This window comes from Annulohypoxylon truncatum (assembly GCF_022578515.1).
Source record: "Annulohypoxylon truncatum strain CBS 140777 unplaced genomic scaffold F4807scaffold_22, whole genome shotgun sequence".
In the NCBI taxonomy this organism is placed as follows: Eukaryota; Fungi; Ascomycota; class Sordariomycetes; order Xylariales; family Hypoxylaceae; genus Annulohypoxylon; species Annulohypoxylon truncatum.
In genome coordinates, this window is record NW_025953808.1 from 122,993 (window position 1) to 148,771 (window position 25,779).

At 48.6% G+C, this 25,779-nt stretch overlaps 10 protein-coding genes and 1 non-coding gene across 11 annotated transcripts; 7 read left to right on the top strand and 4 right to left on the bottom strand.

Annotated features, from left to right (window-relative positions):
• The first annotated feature begins 770 nt into the window (after positions 1-770).
• Positions 771-858, top strand: F4807DRAFT_t92. The gene has a single exon. It is a non-coding gene; the product is annotated as a tRNA-Pro (tRNA).
• A 558-nt stretch (positions 859-1,416) lies between these two features.
• F4807DRAFT_148478 (glycoside hydrolase family 92 protein) lies at positions 1,417-4,553 on the top strand. The gene is made up of 2 exons (XM_047993178.1): positions 1,417-4,351; positions 4,405-4,553. Exon 1 carries the CDS (start codon positions 1,514-1,516, stop codon positions 4,043-4,045), a length of 2,532 nt encoding a protein of 843 aa, XP_047852857.1. The 5' UTR covers positions 1,417-1,513; the 3' UTR covers positions 4,046-4,351; positions 4,405-4,553.
• On the bottom strand, positions 4,405-5,678 carry F4807DRAFT_148486 (RlpA-like double-psi beta-barrel-protein domain-containing protein-containing protein). Its single transcript, XM_047993179.1, has 2 exons — positions 5,265-5,678; positions 4,405-5,214 (listed from the first exon to the last, which is right to left on the bottom strand). Exon 2 carries the CDS (start codon positions 5,183-5,185, stop codon positions 4,850-4,852), a length of 336 nt encoding a protein of 111 aa, XP_047852858.1. The 5' UTR covers positions 5,186-5,214; positions 5,265-5,678; the 3' UTR covers positions 4,405-4,849.
• A 2,892-nt stretch (positions 5,679-8,570) lies between these two features.
• F4807DRAFT_148498 (uncharacterized protein) lies at positions 8,571-10,459 on the top strand. The gene has a single exon (XM_047993180.1). The coding sequence runs from the start codon at positions 8,857-8,859 to the stop codon at positions 10,054-10,056; it is 1,200 nt and encodes a 399-aa protein (XP_047852859.1). The 5' UTR covers positions 8,571-8,856; the 3' UTR covers positions 10,057-10,459.
• Positions 10,460-11,329: 870 nt separating this feature from the next.
• F4807DRAFT_148541 (uncharacterized protein) lies at positions 11,330-13,102 on the top strand. The gene has a single exon (XM_047993181.1). It carries the CDS (start codon positions 11,943-11,945, stop codon positions 12,411-12,413), a length of 471 nt encoding a protein of 156 aa, XP_047852860.1. The 5' UTR covers positions 11,330-11,942; the 3' UTR covers positions 12,414-13,102.
• Position 13,103: 1 nt separating this feature from the next.
• F4807DRAFT_148543 (glycosyltransferase family 59 protein) lies at positions 13,104-15,516 on the bottom strand. Its single transcript, XM_047993182.1, has 5 exons — positions 15,158-15,516; positions 15,012-15,100; positions 14,386-14,957; positions 14,197-14,337; positions 13,104-14,142 (listed from the first exon to the last, which is right to left on the bottom strand). The coding sequence occupies exons 1-5, from the start codon at positions 15,368-15,370 to the stop codon at positions 13,244-13,246; spliced, it is 1,914 nt and encodes a 637-aa protein (XP_047852861.1). The 5' UTR covers positions 15,371-15,516; the 3' UTR covers positions 13,104-13,243.
• Positions 15,517-15,705: 189 nt separating this feature from the next.
• On the top strand, positions 15,706-17,470 carry F4807DRAFT_430935 (FMN-linked oxidoreductase). The gene has a single exon (XM_047998453.1). It carries the CDS (start codon positions 15,806-15,808, stop codon positions 17,324-17,326), a length of 1,521 nt encoding a protein of 506 aa, XP_047852862.1. The 5' UTR covers positions 15,706-15,805; the 3' UTR covers positions 17,327-17,470.
• On the bottom strand, positions 17,471-18,419 carry F4807DRAFT_430938 (ubiquinol-cytochrome-c reductase complex subunit-domain-containing protein). Its single transcript, XM_047998454.1, has 5 exons — positions 18,305-18,419; positions 18,145-18,188; positions 17,941-17,994; positions 17,675-17,822; positions 17,471-17,624 (listed from the first exon to the last, which is right to left on the bottom strand). The coding sequence occupies exons 1-5, from the start codon at positions 18,314-18,316 to the stop codon at positions 17,616-17,618; spliced, it is 267 nt and encodes an 88-aa protein (XP_047852863.1). The 5' UTR covers positions 18,317-18,419; the 3' UTR covers positions 17,471-17,615.
• A 148-nt stretch (positions 18,420-18,567) lies between these two features.
• Positions 18,568-20,080, top strand: F4807DRAFT_148595 (uncharacterized protein). The gene is made up of 2 exons (XM_047993183.1): positions 18,568-18,848; positions 18,935-20,080. Exons 1-2 carry the CDS (start codon positions 18,701-18,703, stop codon positions 19,801-19,803), a joined length of 1,017 nt encoding a protein of 338 aa, XP_047852864.1. The 5' UTR covers positions 18,568-18,700; the 3' UTR covers positions 19,804-20,080.
• A 475-nt stretch (positions 20,081-20,555) lies between these two features.
• F4807DRAFT_430941 (Nonaspanin) lies at positions 20,556-23,422 on the bottom strand. The gene is made up of 3 exons (XM_047998455.1): positions 23,153-23,422; positions 21,124-23,026; positions 20,556-21,072 (listed from the first exon to the last, which is right to left on the bottom strand). Exons 2-3 carry the CDS (start codon positions 23,000-23,002, stop codon positions 21,005-21,007), a joined length of 1,947 nt encoding a protein of 648 aa, XP_047852865.1. The 5' UTR covers positions 23,003-23,026; positions 23,153-23,422; the 3' UTR covers positions 20,556-21,004.
• Positions 23,423-23,910: 488 nt separating this feature from the next.
• Positions 23,911-25,614, top strand: F4807DRAFT_430942 (kinase-like domain-containing protein). The gene is made up of 4 exons (XM_047998456.1): positions 23,911-24,191; positions 24,257-24,531; positions 24,596-24,819; positions 24,870-25,614. Exons 1-4 carry the CDS (start codon positions 24,055-24,057, stop codon positions 25,227-25,229), a joined length of 996 nt encoding a protein of 331 aa, XP_047852866.1. The 5' UTR covers positions 23,911-24,054; the 3' UTR covers positions 25,230-25,614.
• Positions 25,615-25,779: the final 165 nt, after the last annotated feature.

Genomic DNA, 25,779 nt, shown 5'->3' on the forward strand with positions numbered 1-25,779 from the left:
CATCACAAAACAAATCTACATATCCTTTTTTCCCTTTTGAATAGATCTTTGTAATACTAGAATAAACAACAAGAACCTCCTTAGTACGCAAGAAGATGATTTGCTCTAGCCCACCTTCGACATAAACCTCAGCATGGAATAATTCACGAGTTGAGAGATCTCATCGATTTACTTTTCCTTGAGCAACCTCATGACAACAAACTTGATTCTAGTTGGCGCAATTCCCATAGAAGAAAGTAACTTAATTCCCATATTTTTCCGTGTCTGTTTTCTCAACGCTCTTCGTCCCTGCTGCGAATGTTTCAAAATTGCATCGTAAATATTTCCCTACCAGTCACTGGCTCACCTGCGCTGGCTGACTGTCTCAGGACACCTAGAGTCCAAAAGCTATCTATTACGGCTAGGAATCTTATAGTATAAATGGAACTCTAGTGATCTAATCACTCATTATACCCATCTGTCTATGATTTGTGGTTGAGTAGTAGCAATATAATGGGGACAACTCAAAAGGCCCCGCTACCTAGGTACTCATTCATGGGACGAGGAACGAAAATGATGTCCGTTAAGGATCTATGCCTTGTGAAATTATTGTACAAGAGATATATTGGTATAAATTATTTACACTTGTATGTGATGTGCATGAATTTGAAGATCCGAGGATATTCTGGTAACTCACCTCTCTTATGGTTGAGATTAGTGGCAACCGAATTCCCAGTGGAGACAAAGCTCAAGTCCCGCATACTGGTTGGAGACTGTGGGATGCCGTCTATGGTTTGGTGGTCTAGTGGTATGATTCTCGCTTAGGGAAAACCTATGCAAAGATGCGAGAGGTCCCGGGTTCAATCCCCGGCCAAACCCTTTATTTTTGCAATTTATATTGCTGTTGCTCTCTTGATTCCTTTTGCTCCTATGCATCTGTTGTTGTTGTGAAGCAATCCAATCTAGTAGGTTGTAAATAGGGGTTGTAGGGTTTTTACTTTTTAGAATGTGCGGGCGCTTTCAGCCACAACAGCCACAATGCCTAATTACCGGGGGTTACCCCATAATAATCAAGATTCTCTTTTCCAATCCTTGGTAATTTTCCGTCTTGAAATAGCCAACTGGTAGTACTATTTTCGCACATGCAACGTTAGTACATCATGTTAAATAAATGTCACCGTTACATTACTCTGTCTTGTAATGCCGTCACGGGCCCGAGCTGCTATGCCAACTTACCGGCACCCTGGGTCCTTACATGGCAAGGGTCTTCCCCGCACTACGGAGATGTGTCTGGGGGGCAACAAAAGGGTCAGCGAGGCGTCTTTGTTTCCTCGGCTTGAAGTATATGACAACTAGTCTTCGATCACTACGGCTCAGGTCAGTTTTACTACCAAAGGCAATCAGTCTAGCTAGACATGTGTTATGAATCTGGCTCCCTTGGCGCTGTTGTATTGTCATAAATTCGGTGTTAAAATCTAATGAAGCTTGTTGAGCTAGAAATTAATTTCATAAGATGATTTAAGTGAAGATAGCAATGGGTTATACGATTTCGCAGCGTATCCTCGGCCTCTGGGCCCTTCGCGTCTTAGCCTATCCTAGTCCGACAGGTGAAACAGAGAGAACAGCAGTTCCTCGGGAAAACAATAAATTGGGCTACCACGTCAATGCTGGCGTCCTCCAATACGTCAACCCAAAGATAGGAACATACGGCATATCGGCCGACGATAATGGGGGCATGATCCCGTCGGTGTCGGTGCCATTCGGTATGACACGATGGACGCCACAGACACGCGAGAACTACATATCGCAAGTACCATACTCAGACACGGATGGTTTCATTCATGGATTTCAAGCTACTCACCAACCAGCGATCTGGATGGGTGAGTTGGGGCAAGTGGTATTGACCCCCGGATGGACGCCGGAGGTGAAGCCGTTATTTGAACAACGCGGCCTAGCATTCCGCAAGGAGGACGAGTCTAGCACACCATATGTCTACGAAGTCCTCCTAGATGCGGACACGCAAGGGGAACACGATTGGGACTTAACGGAAGAAGCGGCGGGAGGAGGGCCTGTGCCCGGCGGTGCTGGTTCGGTCCCTGATAATGTCCGCGAAGGGGCGAACGGACGCATTAGAAAACGGAGTGAGCAAGTAGGGAACTACACCCGCCAAATCCAAGTTGCAATGAGCGCATCTGCCCATACGAGTCATCTACGGTTCGATTTCAATGCTACAGACGATTATCAGGCCGATCAACCAGTGAAACCTTACGTTTCTATCCAATTTACTCGTCAGAACTGGACTGGGCAAGTCCAGATCGATCCGGAGAAGAATGAGATTTCTGGCAGCAATCCGGAGCGCCAAGACTACCGACTCGGGCCTGATAAAGCTGCATCTTTCAGGGGCTATTTTGTCTCCCGCTTTTCTGAACCATTTGAATCATACGGAACTTCTCTTGGAGCTAACTTGTCAGAGGGGACCGAAAGCGCGTCGGGTGAGTTACTCGGTGCATACGTGAGGTTTCGCGAAAACGTTACGCGAGTCGAAGTACGGACCGCAGTATCCTTCGTCAGCATCGACCAAGCCCGGAGAAATCTAGATATCGAAAATCCCGACGATAGCACCTTCGAAGACACAGTTGAGAACGCGAAGTCGGCTTGGCTAGAGAAGCTTGGTCGGGTAACGATTGAGGGAGTCAACTCTACCGATAAGGAACATGATCCGCGCACTATCTGGTATACCGGTCTATTCCATGCTCTTCAGTACCCGAGCGACTTCTCTGAACCTGCCAGTAAAGATCCTCAAGGTAGCCGTACTTTCTACAGCGGCTATACTGACAGTGTTCATGAGACAAATGACTCGTACTATCAGTCCTGGTCTATCTGGGATACCTACCGGGCAGAGCACTCCCTCCTAACCATCTTTGCCCCCGAGCGAGTGAATAGCATGATGCGAACCCTGCTCCAAATATTTGACTGGACTGGGAGGTTACCCATGTGGGCCAACATGGTCGAAACGAATATTATGATCGCAACAAATGCCGATGCCGTGTTAGCGAACGCGATATCTCATGGGTTTCGCTCTTTCGACTTGCAGAAAGCATGGACCGCCGTGCGTAAGGACGCGTATGAACCTCCGGAAAATGATACGCAGTTGTTATACTACGACCGTGAACCAGACACGTCCTACGAAGTGCGGGCGGGGTTGACAAGCTATATGGACCACGGATGGGTCGACAACGACCGGTGGTCCGAATCAGCCTCGCGAACACTAGACTACTCCTTCAACGACGCCGCATGCGCCGTCGTCGCCCGCGTCGTCGGCAAGACAAACGAAGCCACAGCCCTCGAGAAACGCGCCAAGAACTACGCCAAAATCTGGGACACACAGACGCAGTTCATGCGCGCCCGGAACGAGAACGGCTCCTGGGCAAACGAAACCTGGGGCTGGACGGAAGGCGACAAATGGGTGTACACATTCGACGTGCTGCACGATGCGGACGGGCTCGCCGGCCTATTCACCGGCGGCCGCGCGGGCATGAAGGCCAAGCTGGACGCGCACTTCGACGGCGGCCACAACATGCACAGCAACGAGCCCTCGCACCACGTGCCGTACCTGTACTCGCTGATCGGGTACCCTCACGCGGCGGCGGCGCGCATCCGCGGCATCGCGTGGGATAATTATAATGCGACGAGCGCGGGGCTCAGCGGCAACGAGGATCTCGGGCAGATGAGCGCGTGGTACGTTTTCTCGGCTCTCGGGTTCTACCCTGCTAATCCGGCGAGCGACGAGTACGTCGTCGGCTCGCCGTTCTTTGAGAGGGTTACCTTGAGATTGCCTGCTGGGGCGGCTACGGGGGGTGAAGGGGGCCGCGCTGGTGGCGGGGAGAGGAGTTTGGTTATTGAGGCCCCTGGCGCGCCGGCGAAACCGTATGTGAAGAGTTTGAGTGTGGATGGTAGGTCGATTGATAGACCTGTGCTTCGACACGGCGATATTGTTGGCGCTAGCTTGATTAAGTTTGAGATGAGTGAGACGCCGACGGGATGGGGTGAGGATGGCGAGTTGTAGGTCGTCGTATTAGGTAACGCAGGTAACGTAGGATAATGAGGATGATGTTATAAAAAACCGCGGTTACGGTGCATGTAACAATTCCTGAGTTTTTGAGCTTCCCTGGTGAGCAAAAAGGAATATCCGAAAGGTTTTTTAATAGTTGGAATAGGGGCAAGGGGTAATATTGGTTGCAGGATCGACCCGCAATTATAAGGTTTAATGTTTGCAAGGGGCTTGTTTATTTATAGAACAGCAGACGACGTGCTGTTCCTGCAGTAAGGCAATAGTAATCCAGGGGTTCATACAATTCACGTGCCTACCTAGGTAAGTACGCTTTCTTTGGATCTTTTAGAGATACCTATTTAACGTCATCCTAGTAGCTCTCCCTTAAACTGGCTGTGTAATCAATGTACCTAAAGCTGGTGCCGCCTTGCCGGTCTAGAGGAGACGACTTTATTTAGGTTGAGCTTCACATTCAGAAATAGATCATGTACAGGATGAAAAGCCTGATGATAGAAATGCTGACTTATATTCGCCTGTATGTTGTCTGAACAACTACATCCGACATCTAGATTCTAACCGCGGTAGCAATGAACCCCAACCCAGCCAACTACAGTAGATAGGAAAGACCCCTTTTTGGTTTTTCTGGTAGCCCATCCTTTATACCAATGCCCATCTACCCAGACAGCCAGAGAAGAGAAGAGAAGAAGAAGGTAAGACTATGTACAGTGTGATAATATCTAGTGAGTTAATAACGAGAGTGAAACTTTTTACATGAATGGATAAGTGTATGAACGAGTGTTTTCAGATATGACCCCTGATTTAAATGTATTCCCAGGTGATGTCGATGCGGCCGGCATCGAGGGAAGCGACTTGCTCAAAGACGGCGGGGGAGGCGTCGATGCTGGTGGCAGCGCAGCCGGGGCATTTGTCCACAACCGTGGCGGTGGTCGTCTTGCCACCGTAGGTGATCTTGACTTGCTTGCCGCAGTGTCCGTCCTGGTCCGGAGACGACATAGCGACGACGGCGTCGCTCTCAGTGTTTGTCTGGCCGCAGGCACCGAGTCCGGGCGTGTACCAGGTCATCTCGCCAGAGAACGCGAGAGAGGGGGCGACGAGGGCGCCGAGAGCGATGACGATCTTGGTGATGGAGTACATTTTGACTGGAAGTTGGGTTTGCTTGTTGGCTTCTTGGGTCAGTTTCTAAAGTGGCGAATATATAGGAGTGAGGGCTTACGCTGATGAGAAGTTTTGAGCGTGATGATGTGTGTCTTTGCGGATTTTGCCTTGGTGTAATAGAAACTGTAGAGGACTGGTGGTGATTGTGATGATGATGTTGAGAAGACGAGAAAGGGGAGAGTATGGAGGGTTTATATACAATTTCAAGCAAGCCTGTCTCCTTCCCTTACTCTTCTATAAGCCACCTTCCCAGATGTACTTCACGACATGCATGGTGACTCTACCTGATGTTTTACATCACTAACAACCGTCCTTGCATCAGATCAGTGGACACTCAACCCACGTGCGACGCTACAGGGTCGTTGGATGAGTGCAACGTTGAAAACCATGTTTTCTTCTATGAAAGAGCCGCAGACCAGGATCGCAAAGTGCCGAACGTGGAAGGTCATCTATCAAGTGTGAGAATATTACATCCAACATGGTGCCGGTTGGCTTGGCCCCATTTGCAACTTACGTGAGGCGATGTGACACTCGAGGACATGGGCGTAAGGATGATAGAAACTCATTCAAGGCTCCTGGTCCATTGCCCTGCAAACACACATTCGGTACGGCATAAAGTGGACCTCCAGGAGTATACGCATGGCGGCGCCCCGAAACGCACGCTTTCTTCCGATGTAGGCAGGTCGGGGTAATGTACCTCAGAAGCCGGAAGTACGGATACCTGCTTTGGCCATTCAAGTTTTACTGGCGAAAGGATTAATAGCAAGACCATTGCAAGTTTCCCTGAAACCCAGACGCAACTATGGATATATTCAAGTTAATCGATCTTAGAGAAATAACTGGCTGGTTAACTTTGGTCGATTTTAGCTATACTGGGCATAGGGACAGCTTACCTATATTGCCAATGTGGGCCAATAAACAGAGTCAGCTTAACTGCCATAAATGCAGGAACGCGTCAGCGGAAATTTACGCCAGTAATCATCAAAATCACACAGACGATATGTACAGGAGAGAACGTTCCATTGTATTTCGCCAAAAAGCCACCAAAGGCTACGGAGGATGCAAAATGTCAAATCCTTCTTGTCTTCGGAGGCACAAGCCACTTATTCAAACACAATCCAGCCTACAGGTAATTTGAATCCTTCGGCCAGTTTAAGAAGTTAGCTATTGACAATTACAAGGGTTCGGAGTTTGCAACATTCGCTGGTAATGAGAATGAATTGACCAAAACGTATTCCTTCTCAATCTATCACCTTAAATGGCAGCTGTTTGCTACCGTCTTACGACCTGGTAGAATATCCTCCTAATCTCGTGGACCAACATTTTAAGAGAACGCGACATGGTACTACAGAAGCTAATCAAGGTATCTACGTGGTATTCGATGCAGCTTCACGCATGTATGGCTAGGTTGGAAGTATTTGACCCATAGCATAATACGTCGAAGCGTTACACAACGATGATGGCTCGTGTACTCCAATATAACATAATGTTGGAACAAGCCGGCGAACTCGTTTCACATATATAGCAACTTGCTTTTTGGGGGGACCTATAAGCCCTGAATGCAGGCTGTTTAATCCAGCCACCAAACATATTTAAGACAGTAAAACATAACTAAAAAGCCTGCATCGGACCCGGAGTTCTGCACTGGGTACGCCACGATGCTGTCCAACCTCATCCCCCTGATTCCTTGGAGCCGGGATCACCGCTCGGCCTGCTAAAAGTGCTGGCAGAAAGTGATATGTCCATAGGTAACTATCTGATGTATCAGATGAAATACTACTTAAGATCTGTAGTAATATAGATGTAGGCACGGTGTCACGTTTACTACTCCGTGCAACCATATTCTAATATGCCATGCCGTTATAAAGATATAGGATTGAAATGCGCATATAACTGCATTTCTGTTTCAGATGATCTTAAGTTTACCAAGCTGTAATTTCTGATATCGATGGCAAGTTGATACAACGTAATTATGGGAGAGTTACTAGTAAATGCAGACGTGTAACTATAGGATGATGGCCTACAAGTAAAACTTGGCTTTGGTTAGGATATCAACAGTACTTGCTTACAAAGTTCTAAGATTAGGCTTATTACAGCTGCTTAGATATATATTGATCAAGTGAGGATGCCTTATTGTTATTGATGAACCTGCGGTTGTTGTTCAAGCCAGGAACATCTTAGGATACAGCAATGATTGACAAGATTTAAAATTTTCGTAACGGAATAGGCAAGGAATTAACTATATCTAACGTTTTCCCCTACATCACATAAGCGCGATATCCATTCTCGGACTCCAGGCTGCTTAGCAATCTCCCATTTCGACCGCTTTGCTTACGTTACTTATTAGATGTAGCACTACTGGAAATAGATCATATTGTCTCTATTCAAACTCGGACCCCAACGGCGGAAGAGACGGTCTCTGCTTCCAGAAAGGAGTATCGCAAAGAAAACTGCACTACTAAAACCGAAACTAAATTTTGGAGGGTTGAATCCTTCAAATCATGATGTACTCGAAACTTCATATGCGCATTAGACTGATGTTTGTAACGTTTCTAAGTAGGGATATTAATAGTCTTGAGGAACCTGTCACAGACATGGTTCTTTCCATGCAAATCTGTTCTGGTTATATACCTATACATCAATTTAGAATACCAGGTCAGAGCCCTAAGTCCATATTGATGAGAAAGGTACTAATGACCTCGTTTTCTTTCCTAGGGCTTGAATGCAGTATGAGTTTGGAGAATTTCATCTATAAATTCAGATGAATCGGTAGTGAGGCTGAAACCATGAACTGTTGGTAACCTATGTTCGACATAATTATCAACCATAATTTGGATCAATCGATTGATGAATACCGGTACTTATTATAACATGGTATTGATGGAATAGTACGACTTATGCATGTATATGGTTATGAAATTGGATTTCGTTTGTCTAAGATATCAACTGATGGCAATTCATGTTCTTGAAAATAACAAGGTGTTTAGTGTCGACATGGGATTTTCGATGACATGACTTATGAAGGCATATGTATTATGCGTCCATTTCTTATACATATCAATGTCCAGTCCACAGTCCAGTTATACAAGTCAGATTCTAAACTGAAAACGAGTTATATCTCAGGCGTCACTTCTCAGCCTCAAAGTACGCCTAACAATATGAAGAAAAACCAATACATTAATGAGTTAAGTAATTAAGCAGTCTTATGATAAGCTCTACCTAATGATATTTTATAAAAGTTTTGAATTGTGAGCAGGCTTGCCGTCATCAAGATAATGTGCTACTCTCTGAGTTGATATTATGAGTTGTAGCTGAGGGTTACCGTTGCACTTAAAAGCTTCCCATGAGCTAAAGCATGCATTTAGGCAAGTCTTAATAGGAATGGATTATCTTGGACAAGTATTAGTCAGATTTAAGAATGCCCATTATCCGCTAAATAGACTGGGCACTAGGCAACAATCCCCCCGTCCGAGAACAATAGTCATTGTTCACTCATGATGCCCTCAGCACAACCTTCGTGTCTTCAATCATTATTTGAACAAGTCCTTATACATTTGTATACATAAAGAAGTATCGCATTGTATTCTTGAGTCATCTCCACCTGTCAAGTCAACAGATCTCACAACACCCCTCAAGACGTGATCATCAAAATGGCTTCAATGGAATCCCTAGGTCTTCAAGAATCCAATCTTGCGTTTCCTACCACTCATAATCGAGTTAGGAATTTCGCTCCTGATGTTATTCGAGAAGATGCGCTGGCAACTCGAATTATCGTCCACCAAGACTACCCAGATCTCGTTGAGAGGTTCCTAACGCTTAAGCGTGGGACCGCCGCGACCAGCAACACGCAGCAGCTGTATGCTCACCCGTGGACTTGGCAACAGCAAGTCAGAAGACTTATCGAGAAGCGGCCTTTAGCTTTTCTTAACGCCATAGACAGCACGTTCTTTCGTAATGGGCGTCGCCTGGCAAATGGAACAGCGTTTTGGGATGCGGTAGGCAAGGAAGGCACGAACTACTCGACATTGCGGGATTATCTGTCTTACGACGAGATCATGTTGGGAAGTTTGATAGGAGTCAGTGGTCCGAGCTACTTCATCAACGACGGTAACCGGTATAACCAGGGTAGACCGGGACGCCCAGGAACGTTTGAGCCCAGAGGTGTCATCATTGGTTTAGTCGGCCCGCGTTTCGAACGGCTTGACCAAATGGACTCTTGTCTGATTCTAAACGGGGTAGGACATAGCCAAATGCACCCGTCTATCGTGAATGCGTTTGCTCAGTACCTCAATACGGAAAAGTCGCAGGATCAGTTTGATAGATCTATGTACATGGCACGTGTAGGAAACACTCTTGAGATTCTACTGCTCGAAGCAAACGAACGTGCCAAAGAGGTCAGTCGAAAGGCGTTCGTACATGTCGTTGGCCTTGGTCTTGGAGTATGGATGTATGATTCTCGTCAGACAGACTACTATGTCAGAGCCCTCGGCGAAACCTTGACGAGACTGAGAGGAAGACTGGGACGGATAGGGACGATCTATTTGGCATGGATTGACGCATCAAGACAGAACCAGGAAATACTCACCAACATAGCCCAGCAACAAGGCATCAAGGTCGCGTTTGGGAGACGTAATCCTGCTGCTAAATTAACCGGCGACGACACTGGCAAGCTACTGGTGGTATCTTACGCATGGGATGGAAACTCCTTCCCAGGTAACGAATACTGGAACGGCTCCCTGTCTGCGAGCGGAGACCCGGCTGCGGCTTGCATGAGTACCATCCCAGAGCTGCACAACCCGATGGTCAATCCCAGGTTTCTAGATCGAGTCCACGTCCTTAAACGCGAATAGTCTCAGGAAGAGCAAACATATCGACCACGATAACTTAGGGCTTATGAATAGTAGCCCTAACCGTATGACCTAATAGGCCTTAATTATAGCACCTTATTACATATACTTGAAAATTATGCGCTTCGTGAAACTTTGTGATACCTGCGAATGCTTAGTAACCCGTGTTTAAGTCTGAATACTCCCTGGTAGTTATGTATGTTGTGGGTTGTGGTTTGAAATGGATAGGAAGGGATGAATTCTGATCAGAGAAGCTTAACTCCTCTTCGCCAAGCATGCGGAAGAAAATGTGTCGATCGAAGCCGAGCGCGAGTGATCGATGATAGCTAGCGTGGTAACCTGATAGCTTGGAAGAGGATCAGCTACTGAGTAAGTTTGCATGTGGCTTGCGTGATAGCGGATGATGCGAGTTCCCAAGTTCCAGGGTTCCAAGATTGATGCTGGTGCTTATCCGATGCATAGTAGTTAGGAAGAAACATCAATATGTATCTGTTACTCGACTATCTTCCCGTCGTGATGTCGTGATCCTGGTTGTGTAAACGTCAGACGGAATTGTGTTACCAGGATGGCAGCTCGTCACGTCGTTGTTAGATGTCTTCGACTGTAAGTGTGACCCTTCAGCTTTTTCAGCTTACTACACAGTGCTACCTGAGTATTCGACGTTGACATAGTGTATACTTCACATCGTCCGATCTCTAACAAGTTACCAACGGTCTGGAACGGGGACAACCCCGCAAAAGTGCGTAGGTGACCAAAGAAGGAATCGATGTTGTCTTTCGGGGAGCCTCGGGGATTGGAAACATTCGATTCAGTTTATCAATCTCGCTGTTTCAGGCTGACAGGCGGGGGCAGAAGGAGAATCCGGGGAAGCCTGGCTGTCTGGTAGGTCCCGAAAGTAAGAGAGAAGTGTTGAAGGATTGTGATATAAATACGGATCGGCGATTTGATCGAATGTTTTTCCTATTATTTGCTGGTTAGCCGACCGGAGGTACTGTACCGTAGTGGATTTTAGTGGGCGTTAGCTTTTACAGTTCAGTCAAGTTCGATTGGCAATTGCACATGCTCGCTGTAGCTAACCGAACCTTGGAAGCAAAGAACGAATCAGAGCCCCTCCATTTGCAAAATGATAACCCCACCACCCGCCTCCAGCGCTTTCCTAGGGTAACCGGTCGCGGGGGAAGGGGGAAGAGCGGATCGATAACACAACTCATGTTACCCGGGATTGGCCGAGCGAAGTTCTTGCCTTGCTCCTTGAAGTACATGTGCCTCTACGTCAGGATTATTTTTTAACTCGCACGCACATTTGAAGTACTACAACACACTACAACCCTTTTGACCTATCTCTTAACCTACACCATGCACACATCTAATACCGCGAATCAAAATTCATCGCCGGTTTGCCTTAAATAAGTTGACTTTTGAGGTCGAGTCACTTTGTATTTCCGCCCGATGACCATCTCATCCATCATCCTAACGCTAGTCATCAAAGTAGTTTGCGTTCATTACCTTTAATCGCCAATCCTCCGGTCCGTCACCGTACTGATCGCCTCGACCGCGACCATTTCACTCTACGCGATTTCACCCTTGGATCCTCAGAAATAAAGGAATTCTGACGCAATCATCCAGGACGGGACCAAGAGCATAGAAATAAATAGGATACCAACTGCCTAGGTCTAGGATTTATTCCAGCACGAATCGCGTATCCTCGGCCCATTAGTGATTGGGCATATCCACCGCCATTCGACCGGGTCATTTCGACAACTTCGAACCATCATTCCCGGCCCTCCTAAGTAACAGGTTGACTGATCCTGGTGTATACCAACACCTCTCTTCATCCTCAACCGAAGTTACCCTTCAACCCGCCTTCCATCTTTCCAAACGTCGCCAAGATGCCTTCATCTCAACGCCCGTTCTTCCTTTCTTCCTTCCTCGCCGCCTTCCGCCAACAAACACCTCCGGCGCTCTCGGCAGCCTCCCAAACGAACAAACATACCACCCAACCCTCGTCTAGTCCCTCCGCATCCGGAGCGCGGTCCATCTCATCTTCTTCCCAGAGCCAATCCCCATCACAACAACCACAGCAGCGGACAGGAGGAGTAATGAACCAGCTACCCCTACAATCTCAACAGCATAGACCCCATCAATCTCCGCAACCACATCGTCCTGGTATGCCCATCCCGGGGTCCGGCCGACGGCGAGGCAGTGACAGCAGTAGTGAGGGCTTCCGGGATGTGTTGGGCGCGGATAAGTGGTATATCGGAGGCCGGACAGCCGGCGGCGACGAACGATTCTTCAAACTGGGCGTCGTGAAGCGAGTACGGAGCCAAGATCGCTTGAGCTTAGATCGGTTAAGTTTGTGATCGGTCTCATGAACTTGGCCATACAAGGTCCGGATAGAAGATCATGTCAGACTGAGACTGATAGAGAAACCTAAAAAAAGACGACTCAAAACGTTGCCGCCCTTGGACGTGGTGGGAAAACGGCGCATAAAATACAGGGGATACTTTACCGTCATACCAAGGCCCTCCAAGAAAGGATGGAATGGGATGGGACCTTGGACATATACTATCGGGATTGGATGGATCGCTATACATGGCGCGGCGTTATGGTTTGCTCTTTGGTGAAAGGCGTTCGCGGGTCTTGGGTATCCGGATTCGAAGAAGACTTAAAAGAAATCCATTCGATACCGTCGGCTCGCAAATTGAGCTGGCGAGCCTCAACATCTCATCTCAACACACGACAACCCACACAATATCGACATTAACATAAAACATCATTGCATGACACGCGCGACACGACGAAAATGAGGAAGACATTAACTTTACATTCGCTGCATATTATTTTGGCGAGCCCTTGTACACCCGTAGAGCAGATTATCCTATGGATCCTACATATTTGCATACAAAACCCTATTTAATCTTCCTCGTCAGCTCGAGGTAGAAGTAGCAAGGTCACTATTTAGAGGATGAATATCAATACTAAAAGTTGAAGACCAAAATTGATTATACATGTTTCCACCGTCGTGATTGTGACTTGCTTTGAATATCACATAACTAATGAAAAAAAGTGAGAAAATTCATAACTTTATTGTACCTAGGGATTTAGCTATCTATCTATCTGCGTGCTAATTTCGCGGGGCATAGTCCTCAGATAGGGACGAACAAATCAGAATGCAGAGCTGAGATGGAAATCACCACATAAATCGTTGCACCCTTCCGCCGTCTAGCAGCTCGCCGTCCGGCGCCTTCCAGTAGAACGGGCGCGTGACAAATACGAACATGGTCGCCGCGTTGATGAGCAGGAACCAGATTGTCTCGAGGGCGGGCATCAAGCGCCACTCTGCCTCGGGAGCAAACGGCACGCCGAGATGGGCCGGGACGAGGAGCCGCCAAAATACCCACGGTAGGATGAAGTACCGCGGCTCGACTAGCGGGGCGGTGACGAGCGAAAGGGCGGTGGCTAGGAGAAGGATGAGGACGGAGGAGGTTGGCGGTGGTAGGGATGCGAATACGTCTGGTAGATCGGGTGGTTGCGAGAGCTGCGGTCGCGGTATGAGAGCAGGCGTAGGACCGTCGAACGGGGTTTGCATCCATTCGGGATGTCCGTGGTACTTGGAGGCGGGCTCCCCCTGAAGAGCGCCCCAGCACAGGGAGCCGCAGATGACGTACACGGGGACGAGGGCGTATCTGACCCACCACGCTCTGAGGATGGTGTATCGGAAGACGTAGAACATGTAGTGCCTATTGTCTGCCAGGGTGAAAGGGTGGATGATGGTGTTGAACTTCACGATCAGAGCTGCAGCTGCCAGAGCGCCGACGAGAAGTATGACGGTGAGGATGACGTGACTTGATCCAACTCGATTAAATATCTTTAGTTGGTTCGACTGCGTAGATTCAAGCGCTTCTTTTGGGGAAGGTCCCCCATTTGGCCGGCAATCGATCGTTTCTAGGGGCTTCGGGGGGAAGAGAGTGTGCCAGATATGGTTTAGGAGCTGTGGAATAAAAAGAGGTGCCGAGAAGAAGGCGAAGAGCGGCCAGATATAGAGCATCTGGGCTAGATGCAGGGTCGCCACATGGTTGGATTTATCCCCTTCGCTAAGTCAATCACTGTACGAGGGGAGAAGATATCGTCAGATGAGCTTACCAAGAACAACGCCGCCGTTCCAGGTGACGAAACACACGAAAGATCCAAGGACTACCAAATGTGGCCATATGCGCTGAAAAATGACCTTTGGAAGATTAGAGAGTACGGCAACGCCGATACTCGCGACGCAAAGAACCAAGTCTACCTAATTAGCGTATGCGATGTCGACCCGTTGGGGACTATACGTACCAATAGGGGATTTTGCGTATCCAACGTGAGGATCGTGTATATCACCGAGCGAATATCTCCAAGCATAGAAGCCGATCTGCTGTGATAACGTGGTGAAAGTCGGGGTATTAACAGGTTTTGGTCGTAATTCTTTGACTCCATGGACGACTTCTAAACCGCCCATGTAAACCACAACCCAGAAGATGTTGGTTTGTCTCATGCACAGAGCTAGAAGTCCGAGAAAGAGTGTGTAGGCATCATTGATCAAAGAGGTTCTATATTGACTCACACGGCTTAGATGGTTCGTATAAGCAAGCAATACGACAAATGTCGAAACGACATCCGTATAGTATAAGCCGGAGAAGAAGAATAGAACGGGAAACAGAGCGACGTTAATTCCCGTCCAAATAGCGTAGGCCGAGTATTTGAGTGGCACTTGAGGGTCTTCTTTTGATCTTAGTTGTTCAAGGCGAACTCTGGAAATCACCGCGGCTATGGCAAGATAGGAGATGACTTCAACATTAAACAGTCGGAGATAGTAAGCAGAGCACGGGAATCCGGATAGTTTGTTTGCTAAGAGCGTTAAGACGTAACTGTTCTAGTGTAAGTGAGGTGAATTTGGTAGAGGTTACGTCGAATTAACTGACAGACCAGGTGGCGTCGTAATCTTGTCATCCCACACATCATATTTCCCATCGCAGTAAACCTGGGCTTGGGGAATATGAAAGACTTCGTCCTAATTCTAGTTAGTCTTTGACATTTATATAAATTTTAGTGAGAGTATTTTACATACGAGATAAGGCTCCGGGGCATATTTTGTGACGAGTGATAGCCATTGACGAGCCAGTATTGTGAGGGTTGTAAGAGAGATAAATATGGCTGATCCGGCGTGTAGAGGTCCTATCTTACGTATGGTATATATGTGAAGAACCGCAGAGATGAGACTGTAGCGTACAAGCTGGGGGACCAACGACTGGTCTAGCCCCAGCCAAGGAGCCATTTTCATGTAACTGAATTTTGCATATGAGGTCGTTTAAGAATATCTAAGTATGTATAGATACCAAGAGGTGATTCCAAACCATCTTTGGCAAACGTGTACTAGGTAGGTATTGTCGTACCTATTGTTTAACATTGAAACTCACCTAATAGCCGTTTAGTGTTGGCAGCTAGATGCATAATGACACGCAATTGCCTTATTGGAACACCTGTATACTCAAACGGTAAACAGGGGTATTTAGCGGGTCTGCTGTACAGCCCACCAATCGGAAGGTCCCAAATCAAGGGAAGTTCCTACTGCTTAGCTTCAACGATCAACCGATCCCGTTAACTTTATCTCTCAAAGGTTTCTACGTACCTACATAGATTAATTCCTTCACACTTTGTAATTTTATTACAACCACGCGCCATTGAGGGCTACTATGCCCATCTCAACCCCATCACAATGGCATCTTCCCATAGACTAGCCTGGCGTTTCCTCTCCTCGCCAGCTCACCCACTTTCTACCCCCAAACGAATTCCCTCCCACCTTCGTCCTCGAATCGCCACACGCCATGCCTCTACCTCGTCGACAGACTCTCAGCCGATCTCCCGGTTAAGGCCGTGGCTTTACGCAACTACTGTCGCAGCAACCGGCTACGTAGTATACGTGTATACCACCGACACGCGCGCCTTCGTCCACCGCTACGTCGTGCCCCCGCTACTCCGCTTCGTCTACCCAGATGCCGAGGAAGCGCACAACGCAGCCGTCTACTCCATGAAGAACCTGTACAGCCTGGGCCTGCACCCACGAGAGCGTTCTCCCGCCGCCGGCACGCCCGAGCTCTCCGTCTCCGTCTTCGGCTCGCAGCTAGCGAACCCCGTCGGCATATCAGCGGGGCTGGACAAGCACGCCGAGATACCAGATGCGTTATTCGCGCTGGGCGCTGCCGTGGTCGAGGTCGGCGGCTGCACGCCGCGGCCCCAGGAGGGAAACCCCAAGCCGCGCATGTTCCGCATCCCCACTCTCGACGGGCTGATTAACCGGTACGGGTTGAACTCGCGCGGCGCCGATAATATGGCCATGCAACTGCGGGACCGGGTTCGGCGATTCGCGAAGAAGGTCGGGCTCGACGAGGCGAGCGTCCTGGACGGCGAGGCTAATGTGCCGCCGGGAAGCTTGCTGCCGGGTCGCATGTTGCTGGTGCAGATCGCCAAGAACAAGGAGACGGACGAGCGGGACGTGGACGCCGTGAAGAGGGATTACGTGTATTGCGTGCAGCGGTTGGCGCCGTACGCGGACGTGCTCGTGGTTAACGTGAGCAGCCCTAACACGCCGGGCTTGCGAGACCTGCAGGCCGTGGAGCCTTTGACGAGGATACTGGGCGCCGTGGTCGACGAGGCGAAGAAGACGAATCGGAAGGAGAAACCCAAGGTGATGGTCAAGGTCTCGCCTGACGAGGATGAAGATACCCAGATGGAAGGCATCGTGCAGGCGGTGTGGTCGAGTGGCGTTGATGGAGTTATTGTAGGAAATACTACTAAACGCCGGACGGGACTGATCCCGCCGAGAGTGAATATCACGGCAAAGGAACATGCCACATTGACGGAGACTGGTGGGTACTCCGGTCCGATGATGTTGGACCGGACTGTAGATTTGGTCAAGCGTTACCGAAGAATGCTAGATGGCCGGTCGTTTCAATCTACTGTGGCCAAGGTGACGGCAGACGAGGCTGCCGATGCAAGTATAGCGGCTATCGAGGGGACTATCACCGGATTCTCTGAGAACGAGCCGAAGACTAGCTCCAACCAGCACCCGGAGCAGAAGGTCATATTTGCTACCGGTGGAATTACCAATGGACGTGGGGCATTGGAGGTACTGAATGCCGGCGCAAGTATTGCCATGATCTACACGGGCCTCGTTTACGGGGGCGCTGGAACTGTAACACGTATGAAGCGGGAAATGAAGGAGGAAGTGGCGGCGTAAAAGTGAACATAAGTAGATGAAAAGGGGCTAGTAAGCGTATGAGGATTATTGTACTACTATCACCGTACATGCATCATAGACGATTAGATGGGATGGTCTAAATCAAGATGGGCCTACATTGGAACCTAATTATGCCGATTTTATTGTTTCTTTTTTAAAAGGTCATTGAAGGGTTTAAAGAGATCTATTCGGTGTCATGTTTGTACAGAAGCTCGCCATAGACGCTCTATCCCAGCCGGCATCGCGCTCCCCTTTTTTACGTCTAGTTAAATCAACAGTCCGGATCCGTTTAGAAGGGCTGTAATAGTGAGTTAGCGGATGCTTGAAAGGCAATTGGTGTAAACTCACGTTGTCTGAGGCGGGGATCTCCCTGATGAAGTAACTGCCAATGAAGGGGATCTTTTGTAGGATATCGCGCTGTACTCTGGGGATGCCGGATGCGTAGTAGATGACGGCGAAGAAGGCTACACCTCCGAAAGCGCCGGCCTTAAAGCCACTGTATATTGCTGTGTTAGTCGACCATCATCGCTAGTGTTGAAACAAGATTCGTATGGCGTAGACCGAACTTAAGTCTTGCGCATGTTCAAGATGAGGAGAGTGGTCAAGATGCTTACAGGCCGCCGAGTTGCTTGAACGTCCATCCCGCGACGTTTGGTTGGTAGTGGTACCTATTCGTTCGCCCGAGGTTAGCCATTTGTCCGAAATTGTCGATGTTCGAATCTGTGCGGCTCTTCTAATTTCCACATCCTGCACCATAAACTCTCCAGCTTCGATTTGAAGGTAAGGCATGGGTTGCTTTGGCACCGGGGCGCACTCACTTAGGCCCATATGGGCTCTTGTAAGACTGTCGTCGAATGGGAGTCTGCGGTTATTTGGGTTAGCAGAGCTTCTCGCACAATTCTAATTCAAGCTTGTGTGGATCGAGGAAGTGCAGTAATTCCATGTCATATGAACGTTAGAGAATAGCGGTTTCCGTACCTGGAACACCATGTTGGCTTGTAGTGGGAGAGAGTCGGTTCAATGGAAGGTGAACGTCAAGCGTTTAGTAGGGCTTTTGGTGACAGCTTCAATTCCGGATTTCAATGGGTTCGATCTCATTGGAGCTTGCGCGACATTCTTCGATGTTCGGAGGGACCCGGTAACTTTCTCAGCCACAAACGCCACATATCTTGAAGACTCCCGTAAAAACATAAATATGCAGTAAAGCATACTTCACATGCACCATGCACTAATTGAAGTTGGAACATCGAACTCTTTGCTGTATGTACCTGCGCAGCTTGCTTTATTGAAGCTTACCACGAACAACATCGAGAGCTCGCCTCCACCTCCTCTACACACTCAACGACCGCAGAAAAGCACATATTCTTCGGCAAGATGGACAAGCAGCTTGATGCCTGCTTCGACCGCGTCGAAAAAGCGTTGACTACGCTCGTCGACTCTATCTCTAAATACCATCCGTCCGTGAACCAGGTCCACGAATTAGGCCTCGCCGACGTCGAGCTTAACAAGGGCCTGGAAGACCGTACGTGCAGTTCCCTCTCTACGACTACAAATCACCCTACCTAGGCAGATAATATTAAAAAGTTGCTAATCACAATGGGACCTCAGTGCAAACCCACCAGTCCAACTACCGGCGGATCCAAGACCTGCGCGCGGCGACCGCCAGCTTCGACTCCCAGATCAAGGAGACGCTGCGCCTGCTAGCGAACACGCGGAAGGAGCTCGTCGGCGCGCCCGCCACCGTCTTCCCGTCCGACGTGCCCAGCTACGACATCAACTACGACGAGCTCCTCGCCTACGCGCGGCGTATCAGCAAGACCACGATGCCGCCCGCCGGCAGCGCGTCCGCAGACGCCACGCAAGCGAATTCCGGGGCCGAAACCGGCGTCGCGACACCCGCCGACGGCATAACTCCCAACGGCGCCGCTCCCGCAGCACCACCGCAACAAGCCAACGGCGTTACCGCGGACCCATCGTCCTCACAGCAACCGAACAACAACCCCAACGCCAGCATGACGACCATAACCGGGGCCGAAGCCAACCCCACAGCCCTACCAGAAGACATGCAATGGGAGCTCAACCCGTACCGGGGCTTCACATTCTTCCCCTGGCCCTCCGAAGAGCAAGTCCGCCAGGGCGCGCTCGTCTCCCTCGCCTTCCTCGCCGAGCAGGGCATCGACGCGGAGGACTACGACCCGGAGGCCGAGAAGCAGCGCAAGCAGCGCGAGGAAGAAGAGGCGAAGGCGGCGCAGGAGCGCGAGCGCTTGGAGAGGGAGGAGCGCGAGCGCAGGGCGCGCGAGGAGCAGGCGCGCTTGAGGGCCGAGCGCGAGAGGGAGCAACGGGAGGCTTGGCGGCGCGCGAGTATTTCCGGTGGCGCGGCGGGAGCGGGAGCTGCTGGGACGGCGAGTTCGCCGGTCGGCGGTGAGAAGAAGCAGTTTCAGTTTATGGCGGATGATGATGAGGATGATGATGAGTAGTGAGCTGGAGCTTGGGTGTTGACTACCTACGCAGCGGCTGTTGCTTGGTGGCTACGTGCTGAAGAAGGGGACCTGCGACGGTTGGTCTTGAAGGTGGGAGTAGGGGGTGGCCGGCATGTATATGGATCTGTCGGCATATGAATGGAACTGATTGCCTATCTATGATAGGTCGCCGCCGGCCAAGACATACGAAGCAAAAACAATTCCCAGAAATTCGGTTGATTTACAAGATTTTACCAAGCTCGGCAAAGATACATCTTCTTGTGAAAAGCCACTTCATGAGAGGCTTTCCAAATGAAAATGCTATAACATCCGGCGTCAGGTTGGGAAAGCCCATTGGATACGTGAATCGGAGATCCGGAACCGATTTTGATTTACGGAAAGTAGCCGGCCCCACTTTCCTACTCCGAAGTCTCTGGCCACTGCCGGAGTTTACAATTCGGCAGGTCTATCCCTACCAAGCAACCTAGTTCGACCTCCCAACAGCCGATCTTCTGAGACAACCGGATAAAGCCCTAGCAACTACCTGCAGCTTGTATACAGGTTTATAAGTAATGGTAATCAATAGAATTCCAGCCTACGGACAATCGAAAGTTAGCTCGACTGTACATTACGTTCCAACCAAAATGCTCCAACCAAAGTTTTTGCCATTTCGTTGTAGAAAACGCGAGTTCGAATCGAGCTCGAAGCAAGTTTTCCTTTTCTTTTTCCCTTCACTTGTTAGTAGCGCTCTAATTGCCTACTAGGTGTGTGGTTCAACCTGATTAATCACCGAAAGACGTAAAGGACTGAGTAACACCACGATCGACCGCGCATTTACAGCATCCCAATAGCGATTCCGGCAATTATGAAGTTTATTGATATTTTCCGAGTACTTAGGATGATCAAGCCGATGTCCACCCCAGCTCCACCAGGGCCGGCATAGACTTTTCCTCCCGTTCTATTCATGACATGTGAGAGCCCTCCTAAACCTGGAAGAACGCCTCCTAGAAACGCCGGGATCTTTTGGTACCCGTAGACCACTTATGCAACTCATCAAAATCTCATCTCGCCCCATGTGAGTATGTCGCAAAGACGGCGTGCGAAAAAAGAGACGCCGATTGTACATGTATATAGTACAGTGTTCGAATACGTCCCCGGATCCCCTACTTCGAACGGTGAAGCATCCTCACATACCTCCTCTCGTTACCCATTAAGCGACCTAGTCGATCTTGATGGATGCGTAAATTTTCTGTGTAAACCACCAACTCGAAAAGAATCCGATAGACCCTTGATGATGTCAGCACACTAAACAGTGATATCGGAAATTTGAATACATACCTGTCAAGATGAAAAATAAGAAGGAAAGTAGAGCGCTATATCCGATGTACAGAACTGTACCGGATAAACCGCCCAGAGATAACTTGCTGATCAAGTATATCAAGGCATTTGCGAAGATATAGCCGGCGCTCATACCGGCTGCTAGGAAGGATCGCCATTGCCAATGGTAGTTCTCGGCGCATAGTAAGAAATACACCATAAGTACAGTTACCGCAGCGCAGGTAATAATCATAAGGCCGTAGCATAGGAAGAGGAAGCCGAACATGTAGTAGATCTTGCTAAACCAGATCGAACTCATGATAAAATAGAGCTCGACAAAGATCGCGCCGAAAGGCAGAATGCCTACAAGCAACATGCTAGGGAGAGGCTTTAGGTAAGTCGTAGATGGAGGAATCTGTCGTGGAATCTGGTTGGTTCGAACGGGGGGTTCGACAGCCGGTGCGCGGAATCCGAGCCACGAACCGCTAACTGAAAGGGGGATCGAGATAATGAACCAAATACCGATGATAACTAGCATGGTAGTGAAGGGAACAGCGCCAGCAGCCCCGTTAGCCCAGAGGAACAAGTTTAGGAAGAAGAATGTCGAAAAGACAATCCCGGGAACGAGAAGAGGAGTCAACCCAATGTTCAACTTCCACTTCTCGCCGTTCATCGACTTGTAGACTCTTGCGGAGACATAGCCACCAACGAAACTGAGTAGGGTATATAGGATAATCATGATTGTTCCGAGAGAACCGCGGTTCGAGGGCGACAAGAATCCCAGCAGGGCGAAGCAGATGGTGAAGCCGGTCATAACAAATAGCTGAGCACCGTTGCCGAGGAAGACTGATAGGAGAAGAGGATGCGAGGGAGTTCGGAAAACATCGCCGTGAACTAGTTTCCAGCCAGAATCTTCTTGTACGCCATCTTCTAAAGCCGAGGTACCGGAGAGATCCTCAAGATTGATCTGATCTAGTCGGTTGTACCTTGCGATATCCTTCTTCAGAGCCCTGAATAGAACGGAGGTTACAGTGACGGTTAGGAAAATAACCACGACTGCCGAGTTGACCAGAGAGAACCAATGAATCTTCGGGTCAAATACATGCAAATATTTATCCCATCGCGTGGCCCAGGCAGTTGGTGACTCAGTCCAGTAAACGCTGTAGGTGAAGGTAACTTCGGTCTCGGCACCGGCGTCCTCCACCAGGACCACGGGCGGTGTCTGATTGTCGTTGCATTCCAGGTCATCACCCTTGTACGCCTTCGATGCGGGTTGGACAATGACACCAACAACTCTCAGCTGGTCCTCCTTCCCATTCACTTTATGGTATTCGATAACAATATCATAATGATTGTTGAAGAACGTCGGGCCGTCCGGATCGGTCGTCGAGATAGTGCCCATAGCAAACCCCGGACTATAGAACGTCGTTCCGGTAAGATCATCAAGGAGATGTTGACCTGCTGGTAAACCATCCACCAACCAGTTTAAAGCGTACCCCTGCATGATTCGTTTGTTGACGAAATGTGCTGAAGGCATGTCATATTTCGCGGAACATAACTTCTTGCATGTCTCGTTCTTCATCATATTCAGCTCGAATGGCGAAGTCATGATTCGGTCACCGAACAGGATACTTCCTAGGCTTTCGGATACGTAGGAGGGACCTCCTTCGGGCTGGCAGAACTGAAACCTCTCATTATAGTAATCGTACGACATGACGGAGTGAAGGAGCGCATCTTGGGCGGCCACAGGTTTGATGCTGTTTACATAGAGAGGAACCTTGTCGCCCTGTTTGTATGATGTTGGCGCGACACCAGGGAGGTAAAAGGAGGTCGCGAGTTGAGGGAGGGCCAACAGCGCAGAGCAGAACGCCCAAGACGGCGCAAACGTTCTCGACTTCATTGTGGACTGTTTAGGACATCGAGCCTTAATCAGGAGTTAACAGGCGTTCTCACAATTAGTGATCCGTCGAAGGAAATTGGTGGAGAGATTGGGAGTGATGTAACAAGTGAATGAACAGCGTAGGCAACGAATTTGTTGTCGTGAACTTACGTCTTACCGAAGGCCGTAAGAAAAGAAGGATTCAGGACCAATCACGGAGCACAAAGGCTCGTTGGCTAGATCGTATGAGGAGACTCAACCTTGGAAGTTAGAAGTGTCGAGGTTCAATGAAGATCTATTAAGACAAATGCAAATACAGTATCATGTCAAATGACGATTAGCGCGAAAGCGGCTCGGTAGAGAAAGTTTCGACGATGGTTTCAAGTTCCAAATGGCAAGGTAGCTCCAAAATATTTAATTATGCTGTACGATTCATAAAATTTAGAGCTCATTACATATGAGATTATGATGTGGATACTTCCGAGCCAGCTGTCCCCAAGAAATTGCCTTAGTCATTCAAAGTGGGGGCTAAAGTTTGGGTCCTTGAAGGTGCAGATAGTACGTATCCGGCAGGGAGTATCAACACTACCTAGGTATCCAATCAAATTGCCTGTATAAGCAAGGATGTCTTATCTTATCGCACGACCCAAAACTTTTTTCTAACCTGTTCCTGAGCCACGCCGCTTTAAACCTGAGTTTTACCTGAGCATAGCTGGAATTGTACTTTAGCATAAAATTTTGAACCGTGACACGGACGTGATGTTTTTAGCATTTTTATGTATAGGCATATATTATACCGTTAAGTAGTAATTAGTTTTACAGTTTCTATTACGGAGATTATCCGTTTAAAGCTTGTAGCTACGCTAATTGCTATTTTTGTATGTTAGTGGAATTTTGATTGGTCGTTTGGTCTAGTCCGTCGCCGTGGCCGATTCCGTACATCTCGGTTCGAGAGTAGCTTATGTAATGCACCGTAGCCGAGTCCGCAGAGTTCTCAGTTTCGTCAACGTCCCGTTCTTGCCATTCGACGAATATATCCATTGCGCTTTAGCAGTCGACCCGTTCCATTTTCTATGTCTCTAACCCGTCTTTTCCACTCTAGCCTTAAAATGGCATCCAACATAATAGGAAAGTCCGGTCGCGTGTACGTTCCGGGCGAGGTGCTCCAGCGCCATCATAAGGACCACAAGCTTAGCATCTTCAAAGCGCAGTAAGTCTCGAATTCGATGTATACGCGCCTCACAGCTAGCCATGAATTTCTCTCATTTGGGTCAGGTCCGGACATGAGGTTTTCGTCTTCAAGCGCGTACCCAGGCCGTTCTACGATTTGTCTCTACGTCTCGCAGCCGAGTTTGCAGGCTCCCGTCGGCTTCGAATGCACATCGATTGCAATCAGGAAGAATGCATTCTAATTTATCCCTATTTCAAAGGCACCCTCCTGTCCTTGATTCAGGACAAGCCGGACCTTCATGTGCTAGAACGAAAGAAAATCATGCGACATACAGGAGAAGCAATACAAGAACTTCATTCCAAAGACTGGATCCATATTGGTAAATTCTCCGTAACCGAAGTATTACCATGCAATGCGTCTGATTAATTAATCTAACGTGACAGATGTGAAGCCTGACAACATTTTGGTTAATTGGACCTGCGACGAACAGGGCAATACAACAGTCACTAATGTAGCCCTGGGTGATTTTGATATTGCTTATAAGTCGGAAAACGGAGAACCTCGTCAGACACCTTATGCAATAGGCAATGCGATGTGGCGAAGCCCAGAAGGACAGACTGGAATGGGTGTTACCAAGGCATCCGATATATTTTCGTTTGGACTCGTAGTAAGTATGTCACGTCGATTAGAAGGAGTTAGGCTGAGATCTGTGTTTAGTGCATATATGCCCTCGGGGGCGGAGAACTCCTGCTTTTAAATGATTACCAGGAGCTAGTAAAAAGGGGTATACCCCCAGAACAAGAGATTTTGACTCGACACTTTTCGTATTTTGGGCTAGTCCCCGAAGGGCTCCTTAAGCAAGTCAATAGTGATGTTTGGCGTGATGCTTTGATGGAAGCGTCAGCAGCGGCTGAGAACGCAGTCAAGGACCAGCCTGAGATGAAGTTTGAACATTGGGGGGAGGAAATTGGTCCCGAGGCACAGAGCATGATATCTACAATGATAAACCCAGATCCATCGGCCAGAGCAACGATAGATGAAGTCTTAGCGCATCCATGGTGGCAGGATGATTCTTAATTCGCTGTTCATGGTTGCTGCAAGGGCGGAAGCAATGAGAAATCGTAACCCCATAACTCCAAGTCGGTATCAATATTACCGTTACCATCTTCCATCAACTCGCCAATGTATCCGATGTCACAATTAGGTTCACGAACCAGCGGCCATTCATTGTTGATTGTTGACGAGCTGTAGTCCCCTCCAAATGACGGAGCAAAATTCCAGGTAGTGTCAGAAGTCGAGAGAATGTCGTGGATACCTGTAAATGCTGGCGCAGTCAAAGCCATAGTCGAATCATTGCCAGAAAGAAGATTTACAGTAGGCATAGTATGCTCCGCTTGCCCCATGCTGCTGTTTGGAATCTGGGGAGTGGTAGGTGTCAGGTTAGAAACTATCAAATGTCAGTCAAGCTCAAAAATTCTGACAATTCCTACACTCAAACGGTCCCATATCATATCCTCCGTTTAAAGCTTCCGTTTTTTAAGTCCGTTTCTTTTTTATATAACTACTTGATAAGTACATACTACCTACCTACATAAGTACTTAAAAGTTATGCATAGATACAGCTGCT

Bases quoted from the DNA above. Each gene is read 5' to 3' on its own strand.
- F4807DRAFT_148486 (XM_047993179.1), bottom strand. From the start codon at position 5,185: ATGTACTCCATCACCAAGATCGTCATCGCTCTCGGCGCCCTCGTCGCC.
- F4807DRAFT_430942 (XM_047998456.1), top strand. From the start codon at position 24,055: ATGTCTCTAACCCGTCTTTTCCACTCTAGCCTTAAAATGGCATCCAAC. The intron at 24,192-24,256 runs GTAAGTCTCGAA...CATTTGGGTCAG, and splicing joins CTTAGCATCTTCAAAGCGCA to GTCCGGACATGAGGTTTTCG. The intron at 24,532-24,595 runs GTAAATTCTCCG...CTAACGTGACAG, and splicing joins CAAAGACTGGATCCATATTG to ATGTGAAGCCTGACAACATT.
- F4807DRAFT_148498 (XM_047993180.1), top strand. From the start codon at position 8,857: ATGGCTTCAATGGAATCCCTAGGTCTTCAAGAATCCAATCTTGCGTTT.
- F4807DRAFT_148543 (XM_047993182.1), bottom strand. From the start codon at position 15,370: ATGAAAATGGCTCCTTGGCTGGGGCTAGACCAGTCGTTGGTCCCCCAG. The intron at 15,101-15,157 runs GTATGTAAAATA...AACTAGAATTAG, and splicing joins ATGCCCCGGAGCCTTATCTC to GACGAAGTCTTTCATATTCC. The intron at 14,958-15,011 runs GTCAGTTAATTC...ACACTAGAACAG, and splicing joins ATTACGACGCCACCTGGTCT to TTACGTCTTAACGCTCTTAG.
- F4807DRAFT_148595 (XM_047993183.1), top strand. From the start codon at position 18,701: ATGGACAAGCAGCTTGATGCCTGCTTCGACCGCGTCGAAAAAGCGTTG. The intron at 18,849-18,934 runs GTACGTGCAGTT...ATGGGACCTCAG, and splicing joins TAACAAGGGCCTGGAAGACC to TGCAAACCCACCAGTCCAAC.
- F4807DRAFT_148478 (XM_047993178.1), top strand. From the start codon at position 1,514: ATGGGTTATACGATTTCGCAGCGTATCCTCGGCCTCTGGGCCCTTCGC.
- F4807DRAFT_430935 (XM_047998453.1), top strand. From the start codon at position 15,806: ATGGCATCTTCCCATAGACTAGCCTGGCGTTTCCTCTCCTCGCCAGCT.
- F4807DRAFT_148541 (XM_047993181.1), top strand. From the start codon at position 11,943: ATGCCTTCATCTCAACGCCCGTTCTTCCTTTCTTCCTTCCTCGCCGCC.
- F4807DRAFT_430941 (XM_047998455.1), bottom strand. From the start codon at position 23,002: ATGAAGTCGAGAACGTTTGCGCCGTCTTGGGCGTTCTGCTCTGCGCTG. The intron at 21,073-21,123 runs GTATGTATTCAA...GACATCATCAAG, and splicing joins CTTATTTTTCATCTTGACAG to GGTCTATCGGATTCTTTTCG.
- F4807DRAFT_430938 (XM_047998454.1), bottom strand. The intron at 17,995-18,144 runs GTGAGTGCGCCC...GCGAACGAATAG, and splicing joins AAGAGCCCATATGGGCCTAA to GTACCACTACCAACCAAACG. The intron at 17,823-17,940 runs GTAAGCATCTTG...AGCAATATACAG, and splicing joins TTCAAGCAACTCGGCGGCCT to TGGCTTTAAGGCCGGCGCTT.